The sequence below is a fragment of the Vanessa cardui genome, chromosome 25 (assembly GCF_905220365.1).
Source record: "Vanessa cardui chromosome 25, ilVanCard2.1, whole genome shotgun sequence".
Taxonomy (NCBI): domain Eukaryota; kingdom Metazoa; phylum Arthropoda; class Insecta; order Lepidoptera; family Nymphalidae; genus Vanessa; species Vanessa cardui.
Genome location: NC_061147.1, coordinates 6,738,339 through 6,750,913, shown reverse-complemented (window position 1 = coordinate 6,750,913; position 12,575 = coordinate 6,738,339). Strand labels below are relative to the sequence as shown.

General features: G+C 34.7%; 2 protein-coding genes across 3 annotated transcripts in view; one reads left to right on the top strand and one right to left on the bottom strand.

Moving 5' to 3' along the window:
• Positions 1–2,273: 2,273 nt before the first annotated feature.
• Positions 2,274–3,766, top strand: LOC124540474. Its single transcript, XM_047118076.1, has 2 exons — positions 2,274–2,562; positions 3,087–3,766. The coding sequence occupies exons 1-2, from the start codon at positions 2,379–2,381 to the stop codon at positions 3,566–3,568; spliced, it is 666 nt and encodes a 221-aa protein (XP_046974032.1). The 5' UTR covers positions 2,274–2,378; the 3' UTR covers positions 3,569–3,766.
• Positions 3,767–4,883: 1,117 nt separating this feature from the next.
• Positions 4,884–12,575, bottom strand: part of LOC124540580 — a 33,787-nt gene continuing 26,095 nt past the window's right edge. Inside the window, exons 13-16 of one of the 2 annotated variants that reach the window (XM_047118264.1) lie at positions 12,453–12,563; positions 8,501–8,642; positions 7,801–8,051; positions 4,884–7,678 (exon numbers count right to left, since the gene is read on the bottom strand). In XM_047118264.1, the coding sequence (XP_046974220.1) occupies positions 6,683–7,678; positions 7,801–8,051; positions 8,501–8,642; positions 12,453–12,563 (1,500 nt within the window). In that variant the 3' untranslated portion in view covers positions 4,884–6,682. The remainder of the gene's footprint in view (positions 7,679–7,800; positions 8,052–8,500; positions 8,643–12,452; positions 12,564–12,575) is intronic. The other variant, XM_047118265.1, reaches the window with a different exon arrangement.

Sequence of the window (12,575 nt, the reverse complement as noted above, 5' to 3'; positions counted from 1 at the left end):
ATGCGCGCGCAGAACGATCGATAGTCGGCGTATGTGTGTCATAGTTTCAGAACTTTTAACCTTATGTTCAGGTGAAAATCAAGCTAGACAAAATCAGCAATCGAATGCTTAGAGAAATTAAGCTACAGGCATATTATTATACATGCAAGTTAGGGTATAAAAATCCAATTGCATCGCGGTTATATGTAAATAAAACCTTGTCACTAATGACATAGAGATTAATATACATTGATGTACTTAAACTTCTAAAACAACGCCATTAGTCGTTCTACTTGTCACTTTCGAGTTTATGTCACCAGTTAAATTAAATTGATTGATTATAGTATCAATTTAACATTGAACGTACTTAACAAATATACTTCAAGTTTTCAAGAGTAATAACATCTAGGAAAAAGTAAATATACAGTATAGCTGGACGAGCAACATTTTTATATTAATTGCTCCTTATTTAATATAGCTAAACCTGCGGCTTTACCCGCTCGAATTTATACAACTTTTCTTATAGCATACAATCAGTCAACCCATATATTACCCCCTCGAGAGGTGAATATAAAAAAAGAAGTATAAGTCCTTCCCGGGAAACATCTCCAATCATAATTTAATCTAAATCATCATCATCAAGACACAGTTACTGTCGCACTTATAATATTAGTATAGATTTTGTCTTTTATGAAACACTTGCTACATCTCGACTTTATGAAAGTGATATAAGGTTTCTAATTTCCATCCCATACTATTTTATTCGAGAAACCAATGGGAAACTCTTAAATTTAATTGAACTTCTCATAAGCGGATTCACAGACTGCCTTGGTTTTTTTTTGTATGAGGAACCCTAGATAATTTTTCATGGTTTTGTTCAAGCCCATCTGGGTAGGTACCACCCATCAGTTATTCTACCGTCAAATACCAGTATTGTTGTGTTCTGGTTTGAAGGGTGAGTGAACCAGTGTAACTACAGGCATAAGGGACGTAACATCTTAGTTCCCAAGGTTGGTGGCGCATTGACGATGTTAGGAATAGTTAATATTTCTTACAGCGTCATTGTCTATGGATGATGGTGCCCACTTACCATCAGGTGGCCCATATGCTCGTCCGCCAACCTATACCATAAAAAAAATCTCAATACACGTAAATATGTATACTAATTCTTATTTAACCCGGCTGGACTCGGGCCAGTCAGTAAATTATTCCTTACTTCAGGACTGGCCCAAGATATTCGCCGAAATAGTTTTATTACAAGTATTTTGTAAATCTTCGTACAACACACTTATAATTTTATTATGCGTTTATTGAAATATATCGTATTATTTAAAAATATTACAGTCACGGTTACAAAGTAGAGAAACATATATTTATGTACATATGTGATGTTTTATGTAACTTTACTTACTTTTAGCGGAAAAACGTAGCAAAAATGAAATAAATGTAGGTAAAGGAATTAAAATCTATACATGTACATACCTATTACAAATTAATACTAAGTATTTAATGTTCGGAATGAAGTGTTTTTGTATTGAAAAAGGAAATTTCGGTAAATCGGACCTCGCATCTAAGTTTTACTAAACTGAAGAAATTGGAGTATAATTTATACATAAGTATTAACGTTGATTTAGAATTTATTTTATTTGATTTAACCATTAATCGCTTGTTTTGGTATCGTTTTTGAATACTTAGACAATAACGATTTAATGATTGCAACAAATTTATATCAGCAAAAAATATGCGTCAGTTACAGAATTGCAAGTTCCGTAATCGCACGACAAGTCTATAAGTTTGACGTAACGTCATGTGCGGGGCTCGTATCACGAAATATTTTATACATACAGATACCATTTTGAACACACTATAGTTTTAGAGTAATACTTCTTTCTTGTAATTTCATAATAATAATCAAGAAAAAAATATGATTAAAAACATTCCATATATAAAAAAAAATTAAATTTGATCAGTTTTGCATCTGAATGATAAGTTTCATCAAATATAAATTTATTAAATGTTGTGCCCACTATAATATTTCTTCAAAATTTTAATTTAAAATAAAAAAAATAAAGAAATACAGCCGTCACGATTATCGAAATATGAAATAACCATACTAAAGGACCCTCCAAGTCATCATATCTACGAGGAAATAAAGATCAAATTAAAATGGTCGCTGAATAAGCTATTGACGGGCCGAGGGACGCAAAGCAATGTCGGTGACCTCGCTCGCTTTTATCTATCCCTTTTCATCTTTTAATGTAAGAAAGAGATACAAAGACACGACACGATCCGACATTTTGACGCCGCGCAGTGACGTGTTAGACAAAAGAGTGTGGAGTGTATTATTTGTTATTTTTGTGATATAACGTAATAATTAAACAAATACGTATTATTTAGTTATGAGGCAATTTAAATACGATGTTGTGCAATTAATTCACGCTGTGAGGGAACGACCTTGTCTTTGGGATAAGACTTTGGAAGTATATAAAGATCGGGCTGAACGACGAGCGGCATGGGAGAATGTATTCGTTCTCCTCGATGAAAGATACGAAGAAATGACGGCCGAAGAAAAGCGCGTGACGGGTAGGTTTCCTATAAAACTGTACATTTTTTTTAAGGTTAGAAAGACATTTCACACACACACATTCACAGTAGGTAAATATTTTCAAATATATAGGTACACAATCACACAATAAGACATGAAAGAAAACATGTAAAAATATGTTTTCAAAAGAAATGGTATGTGTGTATTTTCTTATTAATATATTATGAAAAATATTTAAAAAAAATGTATACATACATCTATTTTATAAGTAGGTAAATATAATTAAAATGAGTTTGGATCAAGTATCACATTTTTATTGAATTGTATTCAATTAAATACAAGCTAATTATAAAAAATGAACTTAATGGGTATTGACTGGAGAAAAATTAAAAAAATAATTGATCGAATCAGCCCAAAAATCGATTGCTACGAGCTTATCCCAATTACCTATACTTTCGTGATGATTGATATGTAAAGTAGTAAAAGGAAAGTAAAGTAACAGCCTGTGAATTTCAAACTGCTGGGATAAGATTGATATAAGAATATGTCAATTATTTTACAGGTGAACTGATACTAAACAAATGGACAAACATCCGCGATACCTTCGTGAAGACTTTAAAAACGAAAATGGGAAGACCTAGACGAAAATACCTTCTATATGATCATCTCAAATTCCTGATTAAAGTTACATCCACCGATGAAGACTTCAGCGTCGGTTATAACACTGAAGACAGTTCGACGTATATGAAAGTAGAAATCGAGAGTCCCAAAGAAGCTACAAGTCATAGAAAAAGATCGAAAAAGACCGACTATATTGAAGAGGAACCCAAGAAAATTAAAGACATTGAAAAAACGGAAGTAGATTACGTAGAAGTCGATGAATGCAATGATCCTAGAATCATGAATGAGGATGAAGCTTTCTTTGCGTCCCTTCTACCTTCTGTTGTCAAATATTCCGAGGATGAAAGATTGGAGTTCAGGATAGAGGTCTTAGCCGTTATGAAGAGGATAAAAGAAAAAAGGAAATGGTCTAGCGATGTATAAAATTACACAGATCTATGGTTTCTTGATGAAACAGCCTATTGGTTTAAATGTAACAAAGAACTTTTAAGTCGCAAACTCGGTGTTGTGTTTTGTTCCAAACACAAAAACGTCCGCCTTCATTAGTTATATGATAAATTAAGATAAATATTTACTATGTATATATTAAGCTGAATAGTTACTAAATATATAAATATTACATAAATCACGTTTTATTAAATTTCTAATCATTTTACTATTTTAAATTAAAAATGTATTCTTTTCAAGCGGCACTTAGCAAATTTAAAACCATAATGACAAATTGAATATCGTATCGCTTAATTTAACGTTGAAAAACATTAATTTTTTTTTAACGTATCTATAAACTTCTTTTAGGAAAAGAACACATTTGTATTTTTTTTTTCTGAATTTATTTAGGGACTTTTTTCACAGGTGAAATGCCAGTCTCATCGTGCCCTAATCTGAGTTCGCGTAACATATTAATAAAATTACTGGATCTCATTTAAATCTATAAAGTATCCTGGCTGCTTCAGAAGTAGTATTTTTTTTTCTTGGAATGTGATATTACCGACTTTTTCAATATTTAAAAGAACGCGATACAAAAGGAGGTATTTTGCTCAACCATACTTTAAAAGATGTATCTATACTTTTCTAGGATATGACGAATTGGAAAGACGTTACATAATACATATATCATTTAGGGTACTATTTTATTTAAATGGAATGGGAATTCTTCATCAATTAAGAATGATACTCCCTGAAAGTGTAAGAAATGCACTTCCTCTAAAGATAATTACACTTAAGCCAGCAATAATCACCAAATTAAAACTCCAATAATCGCAAGATATGATTGTTAGAAAATATTACTATGTAACATTTCCATTTACACTTACAAATATATCAAAATCCGGAATATAAATCTATCTAAATGAGCAGTACTGGCTTTTTTATTGTTTTTTATTTTCATACAAGTACCGGCGCTTTTTTATTTTCATACTACTCTCATACTCAAAAAATTTGTGTAATTCCTTATTTGAAAGTTTGTGTTTAGCAGTAGGGAAGTCTTCAGGAAGGTACTCCCACCAATCGTTGTATTGTTGTGTTCTTATTTCAAAAGTGGATAGACTATAGATACTTGCATGGTTAACAAAACATCTTAGATAAGTTAGTTGATGAAGCTTGAACGGTTTCGTTCCCAATAGCTAGTTTATCTGAGCGAAGCATTAGCTTGTATTTTTTTTTTTCATAACCACCCAACCAAAAACATCTGAATTATTATAATCGTTTTTTTTTCTGAAAGAGAAGTAAATAAAAGAAATTTTAATAGATAAGTTTTAATGATCATTTTTCTGTAGCCGTTTTAAAAATAATGTTTACATAATCACAAAAACACATCGGTTAAATTAAAAAAAATAATAGTGACAAAACTTCCTAAACATTATCAAGTTCTCATTTACAGCTAATAAATTTTTAACTTCTAGTTGAAAAATAACAAAACACATTTGCAATACTGTAGTAGTCTGATAGTAATATCGAAGGTAAACCGACCTACAATATCGAACAATAACAACTTACTGGATTATATAAAAAATTCGAATCTTACTTTTAGAAATGGCAGAAAAACTGTCTTTTAGAGAAAAAAATATATTAAAGGTTCCAAAAAATTTGCGGAAAAAGGCGTCCCGATATGTGGACACTATTCGCCTTTAGTCTGACTTCGAAAGCGTAATCTGTCTCGATGTTAGCCATTCAAAAATATCAAACTCATTTGAAGGTCGGGCTAAAGGCTCATATACACGTACTATGAACTTTACCTAACAACACTATCTTACGACTACCTGAAGTAACATCCTGAACTATGGTTTATACCGAATTCGGCTCGATTACGAGCGCATAAAACATATCTGTTACGTTTCACTATAATAAGACCGTTAGAGAACGACCGACGATCACTAAATTCACTAATTATCATACCATCATTTTATTTACAAATCGCTCGTGGTATTTGGTACCACGAAAAAAAATTCTGACATCAAAAACAGGGGTTATTATGTAACTACCCACATCCATTCAAATTTTATATACAAGCGGCTAAATACTGAAGTTTAATTGGCTTTAAGCCGAAAATCGGAAAGACCGATACCGCATTCAATCTAAATATACGATATTCTATAACGGTACCATAGTGACTAGATGGTCCCCGGAACAATAATTGGGGACAAAAATTATTTACACCCTTAAAATGGATAATATAAATTCACACTAACTTATACAATTCTACTATATTTTCTTTAAATACAGCGATATATTAACGCCCTTTGCGAATGTAAATTCAAGCACGGTTCGACCAGTATTGGCACCGCATGTTATCGAATAACTAAACATCGAAAAATAAACCGCCAAAGTTAAAGCTCACCGTCTCACCGACGTTAAATTTGTGCAGTTTCCCATGGAAGTTGCCATATTAATTAAATCTACTAATATAGTACAGTATAGAAAATAAAACTATAAAATATCGGCTTCGAATTTAAATTGCGATACGCTAAAAACAAACGTGTCAACATCAGTCTAGCTTTATAAAGAAGGGCTTTTATAGATTTCCGTACACCTAAAACACTAAGAGACAAATTCACATTTGAGTATGGCCTGTATTCACTAAACGGAAACGCTTAACCTATATGGAGGTAACCTATGTAATACAATTATTTTTATACAATCAATATATTATTAATACAATATGTTATATATTACATGAAATTTAACAAACAAACAGAAATATCTTTAAAAATCATATATATCGATAAAAAAATATGAAAAAATTAAGTCAAAATTAAAAAAAAAAAGATTTGAACTAATCGGTGTCAGTTTTTATACCTAGAAAATTATAACATCTTAAAGGAATCTTCTAAACTTATAATAATTTTAACAAAAAAAGTACTCGTAGTATCTGAACGAAAGCTATCTGTTTATTGTTATTTACAAAACAATTTCAACAACTTATCATTATTATACACTTAAGTGAAACCTCGTCAAAGAAATCGCATTCAGTCTGGCGCGGAAACTTTCAAGGACGCGATCCCCGCCTAGCCTATTAAGACAATTAATCACTATACGTCTTTAATTGGAAGTAAAGTCCATGGTAGGTTTTCTCTGTCTAGGTTTTTTTGGTCTGGGAGGTGCCGGGGAGCCGTTGCAGCAGTGGCAGCCTCGCTTCACCACTCCCCTCCCCGACGCTCGCCGTCTTACTTCGAGGCTTTCCGACCTCTCTTCCGGAAATCCAGCCCTAGTTTTCCCGGACATGCTCCTTTCCATTTCCCCGTCAATCGTGTGGTACATGCGCTTGGCGGGATAAGTACGTAACGGGGGATGAACATCTTCCGCGGATGAACCATCCCCGCTTGTACTCCTTTCCAGTCCTCGAGTGTCTTTTATTACGGAGTCTAGTCTCACGTGAGTCCCGATGCCGCTAGAGTCCGTCGAGTTGGTCTCGTCGAAGGATGGACTTTTGCAACACTTTTCGCTGTCGCTGCTGAAGTCTAGAGGTCGCCTGCCGTCCGAGCGTTCGGATGCGGAGTTCGACTCCCAGAAAAGTTCAGCGTGTCGCTCGGGGAGAGAATTATCGTCATCGCCGGCAATCGATTCGAGAGTTGCATCTCGTGAGCTGTCTTCTGCTATCATTTTCGCATCGTCGCCGGCGATAAGGGGTTCCGGTTCGTCCATTAAATATCTCGTGTCCCTCTTGTCGTCATCGTAGCACACTCGTCTTATCACTTGAGTCGCGTTACCAGTGGAATGTACGATTGCTGATGCTGTATTAGAGAGATGGAGTTCTCTGGAATCTGTAAGTATACTGTCGAACTTTGTGAGGCGCTCGTCTTTGACCAGAACCGATCCAAGGTTAAGGTTTCTATGTGATGCCGTCGGTGATGAATTAATTATTTGATTGATATTTGCGAATTTTACGTTATTATGTATGACGTGATCGGGCGTCGCTTGCGATATGACCGTGGTCTGCGGTGCCGTTACCAGCACGGTCGCTGGCGCTCTTCCAGCATGGAATATGGTCGATGTTATGTGCCGTCCCTTAAGACCGGTTATTGTAAACGGTTGTACCTGAAAAGGGAAAAATAAGAGCTGTATATAAACTCATTACATGAACCTTTTATTCGTAGGTTTATTTCAAGGTTCATGCATTCTATTAATCCCAAATCCTAGTTAATATCAAAAAAATCTACCTCTCCTTCGTCTGTGGGCTCGCTATGGAAAGTGGTATTCGGATGTGATCTAGCGAATTCTTCCTGATCCAATGTGATTGTGGCTTGCATCCCGTCTTCGCTGACGGTGACAATACCTTCATCCAGCCCAAGCGTGACGCCGAGATCGTGTTGGTCGTTGGTGCCATCTTGCCGTAGAAGCCGATCGCTGGCTATTTGATCCTCTAAATCCGGTTGAGATATGCCACTTTGATTGAGAATGGTTGGTTGAGCTGTAATTTGAAATGTTTTAATTTATATGCGATATATTATGTTTCTCCATACCTCTTAATAATAAATAAATAATAAATAAAAAAATATGGGACAACATCACATACATTACTCTGATCCCAATGTAAGTAGCTGAAGCACTTGTGTTATGGAAATCAGAAGTAACGACGGTACCACATACACCCAGACCCAAGACAACATAGAAAACTAATGGTAATCTACATTGACTCGGCCGGGAATCGAACCCGGGACCTCAGAGTGGCGGACCCATGAAAACCGGTGTACACACCACTCGGCCATGGAGGTCGTCTTAATATATATTAAGTAATGTAGTATTTTAAATAACACTAACTCACTCACCATTCAAACCGGAATACAGCAATACAAAGTATTGTTTGAAGATATAAATTGTGACAAGTAGTAATTAAATTTAAAAATAAAATTAGCTTACGCGTGTGTGAATGTTGTTGGGCGTCGTGAGCGGGCGAACCTGAAAACAGTTCTGCTTCCGGGAACAGTTCAGCCGCAGACGGCGAGTCGACGCCGAGGTCTTCGCACTCTTCGGATAAGGATTTCTGTAAAAAGGCTGTACCCTGAAGCCAAAACTTTGTTTACAGTACTACAACTTATAAATAACCCAAAGTCTTGTATCTATTATTATACATTTATTAATATAGTCGGTACAGTATAAGTACAGTTATAAAAGAGTCGAGATGGCCCAGTGGTTAGAACGCGTGCGTCTTAACCGATGATTGAGGGTTCAAACCCAGGCAAGCACCGCTGTTTCATGTGCTTAATTTGTATTTATAATTCATCTCGTGCTCAGCGGTGAAGGAAAACATCGTGAGGAAACCTGCATGTGACAAATTTCATAGAAATTCTGCCACATGTGTATTCCACCAACCGGAACTGGAACAGCGTGGTGGAATATGTTCCAAAACCTTTTCCTCAAATGGAAAGGAGGCCTTTAGCCCAGCAGTGGGAATTTACAGGCTGTTGTTGTTGTATTAATATACATTCAAAAACAAAGAAAATCCTGCAGTTATCCAAAATAAATATTTTGCATCGGCAAAAATCGGTATTGTACTTTACAAAGTCGATTGTCAACAGGAATTGTGGTCCTAAAAACAATTGCAACTTTGACATTAACTATTAAATGCCAGCTGTGTTTCTAAGAACAGCTATATTACTTATTAATATTAGGATTTTGGTTATATAGAATCATACACAGAAGAAATTGTAACCCCTCATCGTTTTTAGTTAGAAGTAAGAATGAGATTTTTAATTTTTGTTTTGTTGAAACAATATTTGTTGAAGTACATTTCTACATTATTTATTTATTGAATTGATGGTCAAAAATCTGTCAGTATCGATGTGATAATGAACACAATAATCATTATCAGTGTTGGGCATTAATTAATCAATTTGTCAATTATCTTGTTCATTCACTAAAAACGTAATTGCAATTAAATTAATTACAATTAAATTAAGCGCAACTGAACATTTAATTGCACCTTGCAATTAAATTAATTTGAATGACGTCAGTCAATTGCGACTTACAATTAACAATTGCAATTAAGTTTTTTAGTTGTTTTAACCGTCGGGGGCCGTTCGTTGCGTTCAGTGCTCATTGCTCGCTCGCCACGTGAGCTAGTTTCTTTACTCGTGTCGTTTAAACAAATACATTGTTTTTGTCTAGACTTATAACATAAAATGGCGTCGATAAATGACTTAGACGAAGACAGTAACATTTCACTTTCTGTTTTTTCGGTTTCGGATGATTCATTAGAAACGGTTTCGCCTGTGACACCAACTGACACCGCCGAGAGTCCATCATCGTCGCAAGCGCGGCTTCTCGTACTGGATGGAAAATTTTTTAAATACTTGCCCGAAGAGTGTACGGGTAATAAAATCACAGCGCTTTGTATGAAATGTCCAAGAGATGTATTAACTAAAGTTAAAGGATTTCATAATTGTACGTCGAACTTTTTGAGTCACCTGAAGCGAAAACATGGGCAAGATTGTATTGAAGAGTACAAAACCTATGTAAAAAAAAAGAAAAGTGAAGTGCAGAACAAAAGTGATAATTTTGTCAAAATCACAACTAGTAAAACAAAGGAATCGGATGAGAAAAAAATGACACAAGATGAATTCGATGAAAATATTTTAAACTACTTTATACATTCCATGATCCCATTGCGTGCAGTGGAAGATCCATATTTTTCCAAAATATTTACGGACTTGAAAATATCTGAAATGGGACTAACTTTAATTAGTCGACGCACACTAGAACGTCGTATAGAAAAACACTACGAAACGCAAGTAGCTAAAATCAAGTCAGAACTAAAAGAAGTTCCCTATGTGTGCACAGCCATAGATATCTGGTCCAGTAAAAAAAGAAGCTTCATTGGAGTTACAGCGCACTGGATCACAAATGATCTACGCAGAGTGTCAATAGCGTTGGCTTGTCAACAATTCAGAGGCATCCACAGGTACGATAGGCTATCCGATATAATTCAAGAAATTAACAGTGAATTCGGCCTCAGTACGAATAAAATTGTTGCATCGTTGACGGATACCGGCAGCAATTTCGTAAAAGCTTTCAAAATGTTCGGCGTTCAATTGACCAATATAAACATAGAAAATGAAGTTATGCCCGACTCTCAGCCAACAGAAGCTTCATCCGAATCAGATGTTGAAGAAGGGGAATCATGGAATTTAAATGATCCTAAGCACAGTTTTTTCCTTCCTGCTCATTTACGATGCTGTGCGCATACTTTAAGCCTTTGCGCAACTACGGATGCGAACAAAGTTTTAACCGAGAAAGACACGCCTCTGTCCCAAATGCATGCTGCAATAATGCAAAAATGTAATGTTTTGTGGGAGTCTGCAGGGCGACCAAAAAATGCCGAAATAATACAGGATGTGTTAGGGCACGCGTTAAGACGACCTAGCAAGACTAGGTGGAATAGCTTGTTTGATGCCCTCCAGCAAATTTTCAACATTAAAGAAAAAAGTTTACTTTTACACAAATCATTAAACATAAAAAATACTATTAAAGAAAACGAATTTGATTACATACAAGAATATTTGATGTGTACTTCGCCAGTTGCAGAAGCATTCGATATAATGCAAAGTGAGACTAACACCTATTATGGGATAACTCTGCCGTGCTTACTTTCTCTGAGAAAAAAATTGCAAAAAATTGAAAAGAAAAACAAATTTTCCTTTTGCAGCCTGTTAATCAAGGCATACAGAGAGAGTGTTGAGAAGAGATTTGAAAAAATGTTTGACGTCACCACTCCTGAAGCGCAAAATGCGGCTATTGCGGCGTTATCTTACCCAAGATTCAAAAATAAATGGTTGACTTGTTTTGAGCCAAACGATCGTACTAAACTTCTGAAAATTTTCAAGACCTGCATTTCCAAACAAATGAGTGAAAATACAGTAGCAACAACAAAAAGTGCCCAAGAAAACATTTTTTTTTATTTTGACTCTGACTCCGACTCGGATATTTCAATGTCAGATAGAAACGGATGCTCCTCCGATGCCCCAATTACTAAAGCAGAACTTTTGATGCTGCATTTTTTTGCCGAGGAAAGCCAAGATTTGCAACTTCTCAATAGATATCCTGAGATAAAAAAGGTTTTTATTAAATACAACACACCTTTACCATCGTCAGCTGTAGTGGAACGATTTTTTTCTGACATGACAAATCTGCCAAAGAGTCACAAGCTGTCAGACAGCATGTTCGAGAAGAGAATTATACTGAAGTGTAATTTAAATTATTACAAGACATTTTGAATTGCTATTGTTTGTCTAATCATGTTCAATAAAAGGTATTGATTATTATTAGGATGGGTCTTTTATTTTTTTGCTCACATATTTATTTAACTACATGAAAAGATGGGGGTGGGCACCATTCTACTACCTATATATATTATATATATATAGGTATATTGTATATTTATATACACGGGCTTTATATTATACAGCAGTACTTTACAATTGTTATTTTTAATTAAAATTAACAAAACAATTAAAAATTAATTAATTAGTATTAATTTTAATTTGTGAAAAATTGTTACTAATACAGTCAATAATTAAATAATTAATTATTAGTTGTAATTTTTCACAATAATTGATTAATAGTTAGTTGTTGCGGTTATATTTACCAATTAATTAATTGTTAATCTTCAATTGGTCTTGCAATTAAAATTTGCCCAACTGGTCATTATTCTGACATTAGAACCGACCAACTTTTTTTTTAAATTTTAATATAGATTTTTTCATACACATGTTGAAAACTATTTTTAGTTTTTGGTTTCCTGTAGTTAAAAGGGTACGATAATTTTAAAAGTTTGCTGTCCACATGCCGAATATTATTATCATCTATTTGTTACCTGTAATCGTAGTTCATGTTCCAGAATAGCATATTTGTGTCTTAACGCCGCTGCAGAGACATGAGTCAGCCGATGCTGGCGATTTGTTCCACCATCTTTTCTCTGAACCACCTGTTTACAATC